At 33.5% G+C, this 22192-nt stretch overlaps 1 protein-coding gene across 1 annotated transcript; it reads left to right on the top strand.

Moving 5' to 3' along the window:
* The first annotated feature begins 5736 nt into the window (after window positions 1-5736).
* On the top strand, window positions 5737-11705 carry LOC144359636 (uncharacterized). The gene is made up of 8 exons (XM_085503976.1): window positions 5737-5793; window positions 5928-6023; window positions 6381-6471; window positions 6731-6822; window positions 8376-8432; window positions 9143-9199; window positions 10110-10166; window positions 10513-11705. Exons 3-8 carry the CDS (start codon window positions 6387-6389, stop codon window positions 11425-11427), a joined length of 1263 nt encoding a protein of 420 aa, XP_085360102.1. The 5' UTR covers window positions 5737-5793; window positions 5928-6023; window positions 6381-6386; the 3' UTR covers window positions 11428-11705.
* The last annotated feature ends 10487 nt before the right edge of the window (window positions 11706-22192 follow it).

Below are 22192 nucleotides of genomic sequence, written 5' to 3'. Positions count from 1 at the left end.
CTAACATTTTCGCGCGGTACATCTCAGTTGGTGTCACCCCTCCAAAACATGGACAACACATAATTCTATAAATATTCTTGGAAAACATGTTTTGTGTATCTAATATTTATATGCTTGAATTACTAATTTGTATACAATAAATATTGAAATATAATTTGCAAATCATTGAAAACGGTATACTCTAATTGTATATAAATAATTGTCATTACACGTTCGCTATATACAAATATTTTTTTTCCGTTTGTTTATATATGTATCTTTTATTATATACAAATAATTAAGGGTTACCTAATGTTAGGGTTAGGGTTACTAATGATTTGTAATAACCTTTTATTATATATATATATATATATGTTTAATACTTTTAAAAGATTCCTTTCATTAGTAAATAGCGCCCTCACTCAACAATATTTAGAATGAGTTGTTGGTCAAAAGTTTGATGAGTCAGGTGCATCTATTGGCTAAGCTTGTTGTACATATATGCAAATGAGTATAGGAACCATTAATGCTGTAGGGTGTACTGTGAGGGGTGGACGATTTCATGTTTGTAATGACTGGTTGTAATGCGCTATCTCGTTGTATTCAGGATGCAGCCTAATATTTGTTGCTTTCTTGGTTGTTCAATTATGGCTAAAATTTGTGTGGTGGGTGGAAGATGTGTTTATTGTTTGTTGAGTCATTGTTTAGACACCCTGCAGCTTGAAATGGTATGGTCCAGATCCAAACTCGATATGGTGGTGTTGAATATCTGTGCGATGTCGTCTAAAAACATGGCATCAAAATGATTTCTGTTTATTTATTTACTGTTGTAGATCCTGAGAACTAGCCACTGAGTATGATGCCGGAAATAAATGGTATTCTGAACAAGCTTTATTAATTATTGCTGGCAATATTCCAATATGAATTGGGAGCAAACTGTGACACCAAATCTAGTTGTTGTGTTGTTATATATGCTTCTAAAATATTTTTTCAAATGTCTTGAAACAGATTTAAATATAAAGATATGTATTGTAAAATATTAAGATTATATAGTGTCCAACACATTAATTTGTAAAAGGTTTATTTTAAAGAATTTAGTGATAATATTATGAAATAAAATAAATTAAATAGAAATATTATGTGTATTTTTGTATGTGGAAACTTTGCTGGCCCTCTCAAAAATATAAAGAATTGAGGTCTGCAGTTCTGTTTTTTTATTTTTTTATTTGTGAAAAAAACTTTTATTTTACAGATTGCAAACAATAAAACACTCACAGTGCAAGGCTAGTTCACCAACATGTTTGTTCTTTTGCTTGAGTGCGAAAGTATATGGTTTAGTGATTACCTCTTATGTTTTTAAATGTTAGAATTTCTTTTATTTGGGAAGGTTCTTCTATAAAAAATAGAACAGATATATAGATATATTATTAGTTACTGATTTTCCGTGAGTATGACGACTTATTCATATTATGTTTTGCCCAATTTGTGTTCAATTCAGCTCGTCTATTTCTGGTGCAATCTTTATTAGGAAATTATAATCATTATCATATTGCACTTGGCGAATATGAATCCGGCTGTATTTTCATTTTCAAAATGACTGTTTATTTGCAGTTGACAAGCGCCATAATTTAAAATCGCATAACGAGGACCAAATTATGTGTCTGCTTTACTAAAGCTATTTTTGATTGTTTTATTTAAAGCAGGTTAATTTCACTGCTGAAGTAGAGAGGGTGTGCTGATTTGGATATTGGATTTATCTGTGCTCAAACGTTATCGGAAGTTGTATTCCTAATGACATGACATGTCTGTCATGAAACTATAGCATAAATAAAAAAACGAAAAGATATAGCAAACTATTTACTATTTTCCCGGCTGACATTGAAGTCGACTGCGTCAAGATTACCTTTAACAACGATTACACGAAATAAAACTACCGACATTCATGTATTCGCACGATATTTCTTTATGTTTGTAAACACCAAATGACTTGGCCATGTCTGTTTTTTCATGTGCAGCTATGGACAAATACCCGAAGAAGGTCTATAATTTACAAAGTTCTAATTTCAGCGTGACAAACAATTCAATAACTTTACAGAGTGGTGTAATGCTAACAAGCTTTATTTGCATGTTTTGTAAATCATGTGCAACATGCACTTGATAAGATTACCACTAAATTTGATCGAATGTTCATCAAATCCAAAAATTGAGAAATTGGATTCCAGCTCAGGAACACAAAAGACATAATTTTGACTCACTGGGAGCCAAGGTGTATGCAACCACTTTATATATGTTTATATTTCTTTAGCTGACCTTGCAACATTACCATATCCAAATCATGCATTCCATATATATGGCTGTCTGGATATATCAAGACAATTGTTATATTGTAAATCATGTGTGCATTGATATAATTATCAACATCAATTGATGTACAACATCTTCTGTTCACATAGTACAGCGACATGGAAGAAATCAAGTGAAAACGTCACGAGCTTACTAATAGGATTTGCACAAATATGAGGAATACCACATACTATCACGAATCTAATAAGATGTCGAAGTTGATCATCAATGAAAGATAGCATTTACTATAGAATTCCTAAACCCGCTACCACTTGTTGGAAACTAATACTATTAGTTCTATCATGGCATCTTAATAATACAAATGCAAATTTTTTTTCCAGACAACTGAATGATCGTAAATATCCATCGATTTCCTTAATTATAAGCTAAATTACACTTCGTTTTTATGTGTTCGCCATTTTTTAAAACGACTACTATCTGCATATATGGATCAGTTTTTTTTTTCTTGAATTTGTCAGATTTCTGTTGAATTACAAAACCGAATCCAATTTCAATGAGCACTGGTATTACTTAATGTATTCTAGAAATGCAGAAATTCTAGAAATAATGTGTGATAGTATACCAGAATGTTCTTGTCCACACTATGACGTACTCAGTACGGATCTGTCTAAAATATTAAGATGATGTTATACAGTTTTCTCGGCAAGCGACTGTATAAATACCCGTTGAGGCAGTCACAGAGAATCAGTATTACACAATGAAGAGTCACAAGCAGTTGTTCGAGAGCAGCCTATCATAGTAGTTCAGAATCAGTCTGGACGGAGAAACAAAACAATAGTGTCATTAGAGTGACAGTGACAGATATTTGTTAATCACAACCCAGTCAAAATATACAGAGGTCATATACAGTAACAAGTCATCTATTCAGACGGAGCACGGTGTATCACCGGACAACAAAATCACATCGATCGAGTGAAATACATTTAATTCTACACACATTTATGTTTTGGGTTTCTGTTGCCCTGAAATGTACAATTGTAGAATATTTAAAATCATCTTCGAGTAAAATTGAACAAAGTTTTCGTATTCTACCTTCGCCCCTTCTTGCCGCAGTCGACTGTTTTCGGCTTTCCTACTTCTTGCAAAATAAAACTGCGCCGCCAAACGTCAGACAAAAAGGAGAGGGCATGCGAGTGTCTTGTATTGAATACCGTTAAGAATCGTAGTTGTGAAACTATCTTACTGGTATGCAAATGAAAACCCTGATTTTGTGGCCTGGAAATAGAATATTTGAAGATCGATTAAATATGAAATAAATGCACATTTATGAACAGTCAGTGTCCCAGTACAAGTGGTAACATCTCAAATGCATCGCCCTGAATTTCCGGCTACGTGGATGCGTGTTCTTTTTTCACAACTGTGTTATGGATGTAATAAACACGTTAAATACCATGTATGTTTCAATTACGGCCCAACAGAATATAACAAGCAAACGTTGTTTCCTGTCCAAGATTGTCTTTTTCAACGTTATTTTCAATTGTTGATGACATTAAACTTGCCTTGTCCTAGACTGTACTTATTTGACCACGATAGTAACCTTGCCTGTTTTACATTGTTTACATAATTATGTGCCAGTAATTTGTATTCTACTTGTTCGAGATAGAAACCTATTATTTATTTATTTATTTATTTATTTATTTATTTATTTATTTATTTATTTATTTATTTATTTATTTATTTATTTATTTATCTATCTATCTATCTATCTATCTATCAAACTATGGGCGAACCTCCGACATGGCAACTTGTCGGACAAAATGGCCGCCAATAACAGAGGATTGGACGCGCTGCATTCATATTGGTCACTTAGTCAATTAGATTAACAGTTGTGGAAAGGTGAATTGAGCCTATATGCTATGCAATATTATAGAGCATACATCATCCAATCGTCGCAAACCACGCCCTTTTTCGGCAACTGATGGTTGCCTCCAAGAAGCCGTGCGGAAAAAATACTCTGGCGGGAGAGAATGACATCATCCATAATACAATTGAACTTACACGCTATACAATATAATTAATTCCACACGCTAAGCAATATAATGGAACCTACATATTATTTAACATAATAAAGCCTACATGCTGAGCAATATTATCGAACATATGCAGTGAATGACCTATTGACACGGTGATGAAATTTGTTTGCCCCGAATAGAAAAAAAATACATAGCTTTCTATGTATTTCCTGGTTTTGTAATTTTACAATAATACACACGCCTGTAAATGACTGAGTGTTTGTATACCATATGAAAGATAGAATCAGCACAGTTGACGGGGATATTTCACTGTAACAACGGTCATACTAAATTGTCAGTAGACTCGTGTGTAAATGTAAGTATATTGTATCAAGTGTCAATATGCTAAGATTCAAATGCAGATTTATTTCATGGAAGAATGCAGTAATTCGCAAATAGTATATAAAATCAATTATAAACAGATTGTCAATTTTCATCAAATTGATTTTGTCGTCATCAGTAGACTCGTATGTAAATGTAGGTATATAATAATATTGTACCAAGTGTCATTATGCCAGGATTCAATGCAGACGATTTTCTGGGAAGAATACAGTGGTTCTCAAATTGTACACAAAAATCAATAATAAACAATGTCGAATTTCTTTATACTCATTGCTAAGAATTTGGCATTATTTACACAAACTTCAGTCAGTATACTGTTGTAGATCTGCCTACAGGTCGAAGCGATTGACGTGATTACAAATTCTTTGTTTCATGGATGGTTGCTGGATTAGAACTATGCACATAGCGAGAACAAAAATACACAATTACAGAAAATGTATTGTTCAAACATACATCATATTTTAGTTTTAGACTTTCAGAGAAATAAAGTGTATGGACTAATTAGCATATTTAATTGTCGTGTACATTCATGACAGCGTCCCGAATTTCTCCACTGATCACGTATGCAAGCTGACCATGAATGAGTCCGGAAATGAGCTGCAAGAATGCAATTGTCTGCTTACTAGAAAACAAAGGGTAAACTCCAAACAAGTATAAAACTGCCTCTATTCAGTCTATGCCAGTTTACCCACACAAATTTGTTCACAGTTTCTACAAAGTGTTTTTTTTCTTCGGAATGGGAATAACAATTATGACCTAATTATTGTTGATAGAAGCAGACGGGATTTGTGTCATTTTATGTGTTTTTTGTATTATTTTCGTAATACATAGACAGAGTTTATTACTAATTGCCAAAACATAAAGTGAATTTCCATAACAATTAGTTAAAATTGATACAAAAAATCGTTTTCTTTTTCCACATAGTGACAGAGCGATAGCACAATACATGTAGGTGTTTAAAAAATCGAGTGAAGGTAGAATACGGAGATAAAGAATATCGCCCTCTGCTAACATTTGTATGTATTCTGCTATATTGAGTGTCCCGGATGTTAAACAGCAGGATGACACGTATCACGTTAATATAAGATTAGCACAGGTAAGCAAATTATCAAGTAGTATTTAATTTTTTTTTATCACTTTACTGTATTAAAAATTGATAGCCTTTTTGTTATTGTTAATAAACTGTCATAACATAGGATTCAACAATATAATCAGTCCATATTATTATAGTCAGGTGGTGCCAGGTGGTTGGTCGTCGTTAATCGCATATATAAAATCATTGCGAATACCCGTCTTCCTTTTTACATATTGACAAAGGAAAGTCTGGTAGGTCTAAACATTTACAGACAATGTAGATATTTTATATCAATATTTATTATGCAAAATATCATAAGATAATTATCACACCAATATGTAACTCCAATATGCCTTGAATATTTAAATCAGTGACATGATAATTCTTCCCAATCTGATGTAGAGTTATATTTGAATGACACTGAAAACCACATAAATTACATCAAATTATATGCATAGACTTGATTCACCTCCCCTTTACTTGACAGTCATGGAACAAGCCGTTGTCAACGTATGTACAGTATGATTCCTGTGACATTTAAAAAAAATAACAAACAAAATCATAACTGTTATTTATTTGTATTCAAATGATTTGTTACTGTTTTACAGGCAAAAATGGAAAGAAGTTATCTGACAAATTGTGTGACAGTAACCAAGTTCATATGTTTTATTTGTGTCGTGATATGTGTACAATATATCGGTAATGTGACCGTATCTTTGATTGGTACTTTCTAATAACATATTAAAAATGACAATGTTTTGAAATACCTATTATTGGTTATTGGCATTGCTTCACTTACTTACTCATTCTTATTGCGTTTATCAATACATCTGTTACCTGTTTGGAAATAGTGTTTTTTGTTGTTTTTTTCTTTCACTCAGTATTAATTATTTTGGATATTGATTTTTTTCCACTTTCTTATGTCTATGATACAACAATTTACCCATCTGTTTTACAGTTATGGACAAAATGCCAATACAGATGCATAATTCACAAGATCCCCCTATATTCGTGATGAACAAATCAAAAGATTTCAAGAGCAATACTATAGTATGTTCTCGCTAATTTATTAATTTACGATAACGTTGGATAATAAGAAAGATGTCCAATGACGAATTATGAATTTGGTGTTTGTTTGGTTTAGTTTATTCACAATAAGAAAAGAAGCAACCCACTCACCCTGAAATCGATTTAAAGATGGTAAATCTACACTGGTCCATATTGACTACAAGAAAATATACATTCCAAACATTCCAGTTATATTGAAGCAATTATGTTTACCAGGAGAGACAACTTCTTGAGTGGGTAAACTTATTATTATTATTATGTCAGGCAAAATAATACGAACAATTTACAACATGCAATCGTAAGACCAGTGCATAAGAGATGTTATGTTGAGAATCAGTAAATCTGAATGGAAGGGCGAATACGTATGAGAGTAATAGCCTCATAATGAATATACCACATCCAACCTTGTACATGATGTGTGTAAGCAGGTGCAAGATTGCACACAAGTCAAAATATACAAATTACCTGAGACATGACCTCAGTAGCATGGTTTTTTGACCTAAATCAAGAAGTGTGTCATGGTGGGTTAAAATTGTTCAGAAACATAATTAGAACACGATACGTGAATTCACCCAGGTTACAGGAGGTGGTTAAGAGAAGTCATTAACTGTTTATAAGATGGCTCGACATATCCGAAACAAATTCAACAATTGAGAACCGAGAACTGTGCCATAATTAAGGATGGTTCCTGAATTATAAATATCATCCAGAGAGACAATAAGTCATTATGATCGATTTTCCATCTATGTACGTTGCACTGTGTATTATTGTTTGTGGGGAACCAACTTAGCGACTATGTTCAAATTTATTAATATTCGCTTATTTGTGTTCACTTCACGTATGTTACGAACATGGATTTGTTTATCTGGTTCACAAGGAGACTAATTGCTGTCTTTCCGTTTAATGACTGTATGCTGTCAGAAAAAAAAATAATTAATTAGGTGTATGATAAGAGACGCATTGACATAGCATGGATGATAGCTCATACGATAGTCTGGTTTATATGACTCCCTGTACAATGGTTCTGTAATTTATTATTGATGCATGTATATAACTAATCTCGTCACTCCTGTGTTTTATTTGATTGGCGACTCGAACTTTGACAGTCATTGAGTAACGTTACTCAGTTCAAGTGTTGTTAGTCACGGAATATTCTCTGATAATAATTGTCGATTAAAAATGCTGTAAATCTGGACACATACTGTAGTGCACTATATTGAGTTCAAATATATTAATAACATTGGTAATATTGTGTTTCAATAAGGCTTTGTAGATGGGTATGGTGTAACCAATAACTAAACGCGACGTGACAGCATAGATCTTGACATTTAATATCTAACTGTATGCTAGTCCTATCGACTCATTCACATTGTTACTCTTGAAAGGAGGGTGCAAAGTAGTTTACCAAGCATTTGTCACAAACCTAGGGTGTCTGGATACTACACAAAATGTACCGGTCATTAAAATATGGGCATATATAACAGTATAACGGCTCTACTATTTGTTTGTTTGTTTGTTTGTTTGTTTTTACACAGAACAGTCACAAAACAGAAATCCAGAATAAACGTCAAAATCTTATTCATCAGAAGTCGGTGAGGTGTATTTCATTGTGTAAAGTTATGTTATAAGAAGGGATTTTTCGTGCTTTGGCAATTACACCTCAGTAGTTATGTCATGGTGGATGAAGCTCCCATTAATTGTGTGGTTGTGATGTGTTGTGTAGAGTTGGACCCACACTTGATGACGTAACTGAAGGACGATATGATTGACATGTTCGGTCCATGCCTCGTGTTGTGTGATGACTTGTGTGCAGTTAATTTTTTCGCAATCTCAAATGACTGTATGCAATCAGCAAAAAATTAACTAATTAAGTTACAAGAGATGTTTTGAAATAAAATAGTATGATATAGCTTATAAGATAATCTGAACTAGGTTTATATGACCCCCTGTACAATATGCAAATTGTTGTGAGTTAACAATCCTGTAAAGCTAGACATGAGGTGAGTTCACTTATATATTAGTAAGCACATGTCAGAGAGCAGAGAGTATTACTAGTTTGTGATAATAAGGCTTCGTACATGGGTATGATCTAACCACTGACTAAACACGAGATGACAGTATAGATCCTGATATGTAATACCTAACTGTATGTCAGTCTATGACAATTAAAAGATACACCTATAAACCTATTCAGTTGGCGCTCCTGAAGACAGGGTGCAGAGTGATTTGTCGTTCGTCACAATCCAAGACTGTCTGGATTTTACTCAAAAAATGTACTGATCATTGACTATTTTTTACACAGAATAGTGACAAGAAAGAAAACAAGAGAAAACGACAAAACATCATTAAGCAGACGTCGGTGAGTTGTGTTACATTGAATGAAGTGATGTTATCTGAAGGAAAGCTTGGTGCTTTGGCAATTACTGTTACTGACTGTTATATGAGGCTGTTACTAACAATGGTTGTAGTGTGCAAATCATAGAAGGTTGATATTGAGTGAGACTAGGTATAGGCTACAATTATTGTTGTTTTGGTATCTATGATTAATGTTTGTGTCTAAAGAACGTCATGCAATACAACTCTTCAACTTTGGTATGATTGTTACTGCTGCTGCATAAATTGTGATGTTATCAGCATATTCTTAAATATTGACAATTATTGGGATAATTGAACAAGATATGTGAACAAGTCACATATGGATTAGTAATGTGCAAGATTGAAGTTACTTTTTATGTGCAAATTAACATGCTCGGGTATGAGGAACAATGCATAGGCGGCGATTGCACCAATATAAAGAATGACTGAAGTCGGTTGTCTTAATACACAGTCATGCTGAATCATAGTTTTTAAAGTTGTGATTGGATATTCACACTATAGGGAAAACGTGGCATGTCTTGGGCAAATATGAATGGTGGTGTTCTGTTAAAGATAAGGATTTGAATTGTTCATTTGAGGAGAATTACGACGTAAACGATTTCCCCGAATGTGCTGAGATTAAAATTTGATGTTAACATAATTGTACTAATTTGTCAGTGATTGAAGTAATCTTTTTATTTATTTATACATGTGTTTGAGTAAAATTACGCGGTTGAATTGTGATTCAGCCAAAGAATAGTCTATGAAAATTGTTGTCGTTTTAAAGAAAACATTCTACGAAAAATGTTTTAAACAGCCCTATGAACCCAATTGCCATTCTTGATCTTACTCAAAATGTACTGGTCATTGAAATATAGATTACAGTATAACTACTCAAATTTTTGTTTACACAGAACAGTGACAAGACAGAAATTCAGAAGAAACGTCAAGGCCCTATTCAGCAGAAGTCGGTAAGTTCTATTTCATTATCTGAAGTGATGTTATGAGAATAGATGCCTAGGGATGCACCATATTGAGTTCACATATCAATAAGCTAATACCTTTGAACAAAGAGTGGTAATACTTTGTGATAATAAGGGGTATTGTAGATGGATATCATATAAACGAACATGGCAATGTAGATCTTGATGTTCAATATTTTACTTTATATTGAAAGATAATCAACCCAGCTTATCTCTGTAAAAAGGATTTGTCACAACAATATTGTCAACGCATTGTTACTGCTTTGGCGAGATGGATTATTTTAGTTTGTATCGACAAAAGTCACAAAATACTGATACTTTTGTTTAATTTCAGTTTCAATACTCTCAGCAGCGACAGAATAAGATCATCACTAAACATGACATGATTTTAAATGACACCTTGTTCCTTAATGCCCGTAACGTATCACTTGTAAGGCACAATGTAACTGGCGACTCTTACAAACAAGGACCACTGTATGGCTTTTTGAAACCACATGATGAAATAGTAGTTCCAAACATCGCGCATTTTATTTGGTTCTCCTGTCACCAGTTCCGCTTCGTGAATCTGATTAGTATACTGAGTGCTCACAGAATTATGCAAGCTGAAAGTATTCTCTTCCATACTGACTGTGAACCAGACAATGAATTGTGGATTCAAGCTAAATTGCTGATACCAGTATTAAAAGTTGTCAATCGAGTTGAACCGACAGCTGTCTTTAATCAAACACTTAACCCGAAATGGCATGAGCACTCTGCTGATGTTGCCAGACTACAGATACTAAAAGAGATGGGTGGTGTTTATCTTGATACAGACGTAATCGTCTTGGCGCCGTTAGAGCCACTTCGTCATTATGATTATGTAGTTGGACTAGCGGAACCAACTGTGTTGAGCAATGGAATAATTTTTGCTGAAAAACATTCCCGGTTTTTGAACTATTATTACGATTCATATAGAAAATATAACAGTATATGTTGGGGGTGTAGTTCTGTAGTAAAACAGTATGAATTAGCAAAATCTTATGTGGATATGTTGCACATTGAACCAAGTAGTCTGATTGGACCAAAAGATTGGCGGGCAGTATTACTCAATAATTACCACTGGCAAAATAGACACTTTACTATTCATGTTTACATACGATATTATCGGGGAAAAAAAGATTTCACGGCTGAGAACATAAGGTATTTGAACACTGCTTTTGGAGAAATTTGTCGATATATTTACTATGGATCGCCTGCTATGTCAATGTGAATAACAAACACAATTATACATTCTACAGTAGATATAAAGGACTCCCATTCGACACACTGGTTGCAACATTTTTGTGGACGAACACAATCATATGGCTGCCATAGCCATATTGTTATTATAATTATCAATATTCAAGCTGGGGCATTTGTATATTCACAAAATATGTAAGGAATCCATATTACAGAAATTATAGTAGTTACATTTCTGATATTTTGTATTGCATATTACGTAAAAGTTATATTAAAGGGTGGTGGTTGTCGCCCCACGCATGTGCGACATATGGGTCTCATGTAGAGCATTCTTTTTATTTCGCTGTTTATTGTTATGTATATGGTCACAGCAAGATATACAGTCTACATTAGAGTGGGATATCAATACACGCTAAATTCATGATCTGTGCTGGTTGCAGTATTGTTCTAACATGCGTCATGAAATTCATCAGGAAATTCAGGTACCGAACATTCATACACTCACACTGGTTAGTCCTGGACTTTCCTGGCCAGTTTATTTAAGTCATATTTTACAAATATATATATATACATATTTGCAAAGTATCGAATGTTCACTGACCCTCTTGCTGTATTAATAGCAACATTTATATGGTGTGTACAGTGCATGATGTTATCATCCTTATCTGTATCAGTTCATAATGAAGGCCACGTTAAGGAGCAAAGGATATTACTGGAGATAAGTATATCAAGCATATTATTTGTTCCACCTAACCGTGGTGTCACTTAGATCATGTTTGGTTGATTGTTGTGCATTCTTATACATATTTATATATACATATAAGGGTATTGGCGTCCACCAATCTAAATTATTGTGTAACATTAAACTGCATATAAACCCGCACACGAGGTGATTATTGGATGTTTTTGCTTTATATTTGTCGTTGCTTCGTGATAATCTTCCACACCTGTTCTAATCAGACAGGTCCAACCAACAAACGTCACATTCAGTATAGCAATTTGGAAAAATTAAAATTAAATGATATACTGGTCTTGGCACCAATATGTCGTGATATCACCTAAAGGGAAATTTAACTAATTGAATCACCATGAAAATGAGAAGAACGCTTTTAACAGTATATTATAAACGTAAATCTACCTTGCCAGATTAAAGTGTATGTGAAACGCTTGCTACCCTGGTAAAAAATTTAAAGTCGTTTTTTTTGTATGTGGATATTATCATAACTTTTATATCGAACACAAAATATGTTGACAATTGAAAATAACATTGAACATGGCCATGTGAATATTCTGTTAGGCCGTAATCGGAACAAACATAGTATTTAACGTAGTGTTTATTTCAGCCATAACATACTTGTGAAAACAAACTGGAGGTCAAACAAAATCACTAAAAATAAGCACCTCTTCCATTCGGAATGTCAATTTCAATTAACCTTCTGTGGTACCTCAAAATATAATATTGTAAGCCACGATGACAAGACGCAGAATTATTATACGAGAACTCCAATAAGTATCAACTTATAATTGGCTAAAGGACCACATAACTATTAAAATATCAAAGTACCCACTAGTATAATGTGTAATGCTAAATATCTTCAAAATACAAGAAACATTTGATTGTGGACAGAACAAATAAGCTATGGAAAAAATATAAAGAGTTGGTATCAGAAACAAAACAAGTATTAAATTACCACATTAATGAAAAAATGCTAGTACGAACCAATTACTTAAAATAGTTCATCGGGAAAAGAATACCCAAACAGATCAAAGTCCATTTTATATAATTCATATAGTTTAATGATATCATTCGATGGGATTTGTGAGAAGTATTTCAAATAAATATTTTCGTCAGTGCTGTTAGTAACATGGAAACTGTATTTGTGTTTCGGGAAAAATACATCAGTGGCCCCTATATAGTTAAGGAGATAATTTGATTCCTTTTCCATATTTTCAAAGTGACCAATAAAATCGAAAGATCGGTCACATAGAGAACATACTTTGTGCTGGAAATCCCAGGGCTCATTGAAATTGGATTTTACTTTAGAATTCAACAGAAATTTGACAAACTCAAGGAAAGAAACCTTCGATACCATGTTCTTGCCAGATATTGATTCATTGGGACGACATTGCGATATTATCTGTCGCTCTATCTTCCCAAAACTCGGCTCAACTGTTGTTTCAAATTTATCCCTATATGCAGACAGTAGTCGTTTGAAAGGATGGCGAACAAATAAGAATGAAGTGTAGTTTTGCTTATCATTTGAACTTAAAGAAATGGTTGGATATTTCCGATAATGCAGTTTTCTGAAAGAATAATCTGCATTTGTATTATTAAGTTCCCGAGACAGAACTAACAATATTAGTTTCCAACTAGTGGTACCAATTTTGGCAATTCTACAATATAGTAAATGATATTGTTCATTGAAGATCAATTTCGACATCTTATTAGGTCTGTGATAGTATGTGGTATTCCTCATATTTGCGCAAATCCTATGAATGAGCTCCTGGCGTTTTCTCTGGATCGCTTTCATGTTGCTGTTCTGTGTAAACAGAAGAAATTGTAAGATAAGTCGTGATGTTGATAATTCGTCCTATGTACATATTTCAATGATTTACAATATATCCAGATAACCAGATATGACATAGAATGAATGTTTTGGAAATACGAATGTTGTATTGATTGTGCTGATTTGTAACATAGCCAACTACGAGCCTGATATTTGTGTACCTGTAGATACAAATCGTAGACGGAAAAACTGATTGTGATAAGGTTTTCAATGGGTAAACAGTAACATGGTTGTGCTATGAAAAATGCAATCATTTTTACTACTTCATGATATAAAATTTAGAGATAATATTTTCAACTTTATTTCCCCTGTTTTGGCATTTGTACATTAATTCATTAAACCGATGGATATAATATCTTCTAAGAGTTATGTATGTATGGTGTGCAAAAGGTGAAATAACTTGAGATAAAATTTAGTTGCTAATAGACACACAGACTGACTGACTGGCTGATTGACTGTGCAGGCGGCTGCATATTGTTTACTAGTGAGTCAAGATGATGTCTTGTGTGTTACTGGCCTGAAATCATATTTCTCAATAATTTAGCTTTGGTGCAGTATAGGTCAGATTTATTGATAATGTAATCAAGTTGTAACTCAGTGGCTGCACAGCTTTTTGCAGTTTACTGCATGACAGTTGCTAATTTTACAAAAGATGAACAATACAAAAAAGTCTTACCATTGCAGCATTCTTGAAAGTTGTTGAGTTGTTTTTTCATGTTGATTATGGAACTTTGTGAAATATAAACCTTTGTCGGGTGTTTTTCAATAACTGCAAAATATAAATTTAAGTGGACGACACTAACATATAGGCTTGTAATTTGCTGTTTACAAACGTAAAACCCCATATAACTCTTGCAAATAAATGAATGCTGCTAGTGCCTTTTTGTGTAATTGCTGTTAACCGGAATAAGACACTTCAATGTCAGTCGGGAAATTCGTTTGCGGTTCATACGTGTTTGCTATATATGTTCTTTTTTTATTTCTGCTATAATGGTACTTTCATGTGACTCATATTTCATTACTACAACATCGATCATATTGTATAATTAGTATTAATTATTAATCGATTAAAGCAAGAAGAAAGAATAAACTCAATGCACAACAGAGGAAGATGCGATTGTCATACTCATGCAATGCATACATCCAAACGATGAATTCAACCTGGTGTCCTCAGCTTCCGAATCATGTCGCACGGTTACATTATCATGCACAACAGTTAGTTTAGTTCTTTCATGGAATGTATTGACTAGGTGATGTTTTAAGTATAAGTTACTTAAATCTTTGATGCAAGGATAAATAACTAGAATAAAACACATAAATACGATGCACAATGTTCGTTTCCCAGTCAAACAATTCCATTCCATTTCCCACTGAAAAAAAAGGATAAAATTTGATTTTGGTTATTGTAGTTAACATAAACACCAATGCATACAATATTTCTTCCCTGAGATAGAACGGGGTATTGAGTAGGGAATAATGATTTGTGAGGGGTGTTATTTTTTTTGACATGAATGAATTTAACTGTTCAAATCCCGTTCCGGTTGCTTGTTACTCTGTATGTGTCGCTGAAGTAGAAACTAATGGCGGAGTAACGAGTAAATAGTTTAGTTAAAGCGGCGGAGTTAAAGCCTTTCCGTTTTTAGCGCGTGTTGCTTGGGACGTGCGCAGGTGGTGACCCTCCCGCTTAGAATAAAACAGCTTTAATTTACACAGGACTTCATAAAAACAGTATGTTTTAATCTTTCTACTTTCACACATTTGTTATTTAAAAAGAAAATACACTGAGCACGAATCGATAAACAAAGACAGGGAAACAGCTGTAATATATGATGCTGAAATATAATATTATGTTACTACAGTCATTTTGAAATTAAAATAATACCGGAATTCTGTCTCTGTTCTCTATGTGCGAAACGTTAGTGATTATAATTGCCCAAGGAATAGACGGCGTAAATGGAAAACAGGCACCGGAGAAGTCATGGCATATATGACGTCAGACTTGCAACGGCATTACAGGTTATCAAAGCTTGTATTTCACAGCCTATTTACATAGTTGACGACGTTAACAGTAAATTGTTAACATAATAATACTGAAAAAGATGTTATACTCACAGATAACAAGTAGCCATTGACATATACAAAATATAGAGGGCACAGAAAATGAATCGAGTTAATAATGGGATTGTAAAATTTCCGGGTTAAACATTGTAATGAACTGGACCACCTAGGAGAGTGATCTTATAAACCTCAAAATGAATAATAAATTAGATGGTGGCGCTACAAACGTTTCGGAGCATACATTCAAATGTAGTTGTTATTTTATTACATTAATTAAAAAATGTACCTATCGCTTTTGGAATGTCACTTCAAAATATTTTTATTATTTACGTACATTTTGTAAAGTGAATAACTGGTAGAGTTAGGGCTTAGGTTATTTATTGAATACGGAAGACATTATTTATCTGATCGAGGGACTGGCATTTGTATGAGAAACAAAACAACAAAGTGATAAATCCACAGTAAATCTAGTAAATTGCACATGGGGGTCAGCTCGAGTGCAGTTTACTAGATTCTGGCTGAAACTGTGGGTTTATATCTGTAAACACACACTTTTGTGTGGTGTATCTGAATTATGTCATGAATTGCCACTGAGCATTGCTGAACGTATGTTAATTTATATATATACATGATGTATTGTACGATTTGTCGTTTGCACATGTGCAATTCAATATTGCTATCACCTTGCTAATTAATTAAGCTGATGTTCTAGTATTGCTAGTTTTTATGACTGCCAACTCAATAACGTGATTCCGATCGCTATTTTAGTCAAGGACTGCTTAGTGACATAACTAGCATTTTAAACTTGCACCGGATCTCGAAAACGGATCATATGACTTGTCTATCTAAAGTAATGTCATAGTTATCCCATAACATTTAAAAAACAAAAATAATTAAAATTAAATTCGGTCGTTTGTGTTTGTTTGAGGCGAGCATCTCTTTCATACAATTTTGGAAAAATTTAAATGTCACTGCACCTTGAACAAATTGTGTTCTAGATAGCCAATTTAATTATTGGACAGATCAATCTCCGGCGTTCAGCCATGTATAACTTGTGAAGTGATTGATAGATATGATGAGTCATCAAGCTTACAGTATAATAAGGAAAGAATCATGCACTGGCTTCAGTTAATAATGTAGTTGTAAGATTACGTGTGAAAAACGTAAGGAAATAAACATTGACATGCGACGTATGAAAGTAAAAATAAACGCCCTCATGGTGAATACGAATGAATGAATTCAGTGATAAGTTATAATGGTGGCGCAATGACCATTTCGAATACGTATAGGCAGGTGTCATTATAATTAATAAAACTGAGACTCCAAACAGTCCATTATATAATTTTCGTTACCGTCCAAGTAGCCGTTTGAAGGATTTTCCTTGACTGCCAATACAACCAATCGTTTTATATGTGATACAAGTCCGAAACATTGACGCTCTTGTTCTATTTTCTAGACTTTGACCAAAACAGTGGGTTTATATCTGTAAACGAACACTTTCCCTGTTTCTAATACAAATGTCTGTCCCTCGAACAGTTAAATCAATGCCCTAAGGAGAAGAAATGTGGATGTCTTGAATAAATACTACCAGTTATATAAGTTGCAAAAAGTACATCCGTAATAAAAAATATGTTTGAGATAACATTCAGAAAGCTAGGTGTGTACATGTTTTCATTTAACGTAATAAAATACAAAAACAATAACTACATCTGATGCTACGCATATTTAATTGCCGTGTACATTCATGTCAGCGTCCCGAATTTCTCCACTGAACACGTATGTAAGCTGACTATGAATGAGTCCGGAAATGAGCTGCAAGAATGCAATTGTCTGCTTACTAGAAAACAAAGGGTAAACTCCAAACAAGTATAAAACTGCCTCTATTCAGTCTATGCAAGTTTACCCACACAAATTAGTTCACATTTTCTACAAAGTGTTTTTTTCGTCGGAATGGGAATTATCAAAATTATCACCTAAATATTGTTGATAGAAGAAGACGGGATTTGTGTCATTTTATGTGTTTTTGTATTTGTAATACATAGACAGAGTTTATTACTAATTATCAAATCATGAAGTGAATTTCCATACAAATGAGTTAAAATTGATAAAATATATCGTTTTCACTTTCCACATAGTGGCAGAGCGACAACACAATACATGTAGGTGTTTAGATAATCGAGTAAAAGTAGAATACGGAGACAAGAATATCGCCCTCTGCTAACATTTGCATGTAGTCAGCTATATTGAGTGTCCCGCATGTTAAACAGCAGGATAACACGTATCACGTTAATATAAGATCAGCACAGGTAAGCAAATTATTAAATAGTTTTAAATAGTTAAATATTAAATAGTTTATGCAAAATATAATTATCACCGAAGTCGTTAAATAATGTTTGCTAGCATGTCATTAATAACATCAATATAGCCAACTCCAGTGTTTAAATCAGTGACATGATAATTTTTCCCCATGTGCCATAACCTAGGATTCAACAATATAATTAGTCCATATTATTATGGTGCCAGGTGGTTGGTCGTTGTTAATCGCATTTATAAAATTACTGCGAATACCCGTCTTCCTTTTTTACATATTGGCATTTACAGACAATGTAGATATTTTATATCAATATTTATTATGCAAAATATAATTATCACCGAAGTCGTTAAATAATGTTTGCTAGCATGTCATTAATAACAACACTATAGCCAACTCCAGTATTTAAATCAGTGACATGATAATTTTTCCCCATCTAATTTAGAGTTATAATTGTCTGACATCACTGAAAACCACGTAAATTGCATCAAATCATATGCATTGACTTGATTCACCTTCCCTTTAGCTGACAGTCGTGAAAACAGCTGTTGTCAACGTATGTACAGTATTTGTATTTGTATTCAAATGATTTGTTACTGTTTTAACAGGTAAAAATGAAAAGAAGTTATCTGACAAATTGTGTGACAGTAACCAAGTTCATATGTTTTATTTGTGTCGTGATAGGTGTACAATATTCAGTGACATGGTAATTCTTCCCAATCTGATGTAGAGTTATATTTGACAGAAACTGAAAACCACATAAATTACATCAATTATATGCATAGACTTGATTCACCTCCCTTTTCGTTGACAGTCATGGAACAAGCCGTTGTCAAAGTATGAACAGTATGATTCCTGTGACATTTAAAACAAATAACAAACAATCATAACTGTTATTTATTTGTATTCAAATGATTTGTTACTGTTTTACAGGCAAAAATGGAAAGACGTTATCTGACAAATTGTGTGACAGTAACCAAGTTCATATGTTTTTTTTGTGCCGTGATAGGTGTACAATATTTAGGTAATTTGACCGTACCTTTGATTGGTACTTTCTAATAACATATTAAAAATGACAATGTTTTGAAATGCCTAATAATGGCTATCGGCATTGCATCACTTACTCATTTTTATTGCATTTATCAATACATCTGTTATCTGTTTGTAAATAGTGTTCTTCGATTTTTTTCTTTCACCCAGTATTAATTAATTTGAATATTGATCTATTTCCACTTTCTCATGTTTAAAATGATACGACATTTTACCTATCTGTTTTACAGTTATGGACAAAATGCCAATACAGATGCATAATTCACAAGGTCCCCCTATCTTCGTGATGAACAAATTAAAAGGTTTCAAGAGCAATACGATAGTATGTTTTCGTTAATTTATTAATTCATGATAATGATGGACACTAAGATTGATAGCCAATGACAAATTACGAATTTGGTGTTTGTTTGGTTAGTTTATGTCAATTCACAATAAGGAGAGAACCCACTCACTCACCACGCAACCAATTTAAAGATGGTAAATCTACACTGGTCCATATTGACTATAAGAAAATATACATTCCAAACTCGACTCTACATCTACATACAACATATTGCTACACATATAAAGCCATGTTTTAATGGTTCACTATTAATCAGTTATATTGTAGCAATTATGACTACCAGCGGAAACAATTTCTTGAGTGTATGGAATTAATATTATTGTTATTATGTAAACAAATACGAACAATTTACAACAGCAGGCTTCGGTGAGGTGTATTTCATTGTGTAAAGTTGTGTTATAAGAAGGGATTTATCGTGCTTTGGCAATTACACCACAGTAGTTATGTCATAGTGGATGAAGCTCACATTAATTGTGTGATTGTGATGAGTTGTGTAGAGTTGAACCCACACTTGATGACGTAGCTGAAGGACGATATGATTGACATGTCCATGCCTCGTGTTGTGTGATAACTTGTGTGCAGTTCATTTTCCCGGGTGATATAGCATTTGGGTTGACTGGTGTCCTATGCTTCTTGAAACTGAGTATTATCGTTCGTGGTAAAGTAACTTCTGTTCTGATGTTCATATTCATACATATTCCGTATATCTGTGTCAACTCTGGCTTAGATTTACGTTGTGCACATTGATTCGCTTTGCTGGTCGAAAAGTTACCAAGAAGGAGACTTATTGCTACATTTTTCCATGTTTAAACACTTTGACATTTTACAGTGTCGACAATGCTTCTGTAATGTAATGCTCATGTGATTCTCTAATTACTGTTGCACGTGTGTAACTAATCTTGTCACTCCTATGTTGACGTACAAAACTTTGACAGTATTTGGTATGTTTTTACATGTGTTTGAGTAAAATTACACGGTTGAATAATCTATGAAAATCGTTGTTGGTTGAGAATCTTTTAAACCTTGACTGGACATTTAATACTTAACTGTATGTAAGTGTACTTCAATTAAAAATAGCCTTATGAACCCAATTGCTACTCTTGAAGACAAAATGCAATGGGAATTACAAACCAAGAGTACTGGTCATTGAAATATAGATTAGTGATAGTGATAGTGATATTTTAGAAATTCAGAGAAAACGTCAGGATCATATTCAGCAGAAGTCGGTGAGTTATTTTCCATTGTATGAAGTGGTGTTATGAGAAGGGATGCCCAGTGCTTTGACAATGGCAACTTCAGTAATGATATGGGGGATGAAGCCGACACTGAATGAGTGGCTGTGATGTGTATAATTTGTACATTTGATGAGGTGGATGAAGGACGATATGCTTAACATGTAAAGACCATGCCCCCTGGTGTGTAAGGAGTTTTTTTTCAGTTTAGTTTATTGCAATATTTAATGACTATATGTTGCTAGAAAAAAATAACTAATTAAGTGACAATATATAATTTGATACAGCGTAGAGATAGCTTATCCAATAATATTAACTGAATTTATATGGCTTCCTATATTCATTAATTGTGTTTCATTCACGGACTAATCTGTAAGATTTGTTGTGTGTTAATAATACTGTAAACCTGTACACATACTGTATTGCACTATATTGAGTTCACATATATCAATAAGGTAGTACCTTTGAACAGAGAGTGGTAATACTTTGTGGTAATAAGGCGTATTGTAGATGGATATCATATAAACGAACATGGCAGTGTAGATGTTCACGTTCAATATCTAACTTTATATTGAAAGATAATCAACCTATTTAAATTGTCATTCCTGAAGACATGGTTTGAAGAGATTTTCTGATCATTTGACATGTGTTACAAAACAAGAGTCGTGATCTTACTCAGAATGGTACTGGTCGTTGTATTATGGGCGTGCATTACAATAATACTTACCGAATGTTTGTTTTTTATGCAGTGACCACAAAAATAAACAGGGAAAACATCAGGACTTTATTCAGCAGAAGTCGGTGAGTTCCATGTGAAGTGATGTTACGAGATGAGATGCCTAGTGCCTTGGCAATGACACCAATGTAGTTATGTAAAGGTGGATGTGACCCATACTGAATGAAGGGCTGTGTTGTGTTGTGATGTGTTGTGTACGATTTGGTCCGACATTTGATGATGTGGCTGAAAGACGATATGCTTGTCTTGTTCGCATCATGCCTTGTGTTGTGTGATTCAGTTTATCGCTGAATATACGCTGTCAGAATAAAATGACTAATTTACAAGAGATGTTTTGATATAGCATGAATGGTAGCCTATACCATAATCTGAACTGAGTGACTTCCTGTACAATGATTTTGGAATATATCATATTTGATTTGGCGAACACAACTGTGACTACTCAATAAAGGAATGTTAATTGAAAAATCATTCGTTCTTTTTTACACAGATTAGTGAC

This window comes from Saccoglossus kowalevskii, chromosome 9, assembly GCF_978046115.1.
Source record: "Saccoglossus kowalevskii chromosome 9, keSacKowa6.1, whole genome shotgun sequence".
NCBI classification, from domain to species: domain Eukaryota; kingdom Metazoa; phylum Hemichordata; class Enteropneusta; family Harrimaniidae; genus Saccoglossus; species Saccoglossus kowalevskii.
The sequence above is the reverse complement of the archived record's forward strand: the minus strand, read 5'-3'. Positions and strand labels throughout refer to the sequence as shown.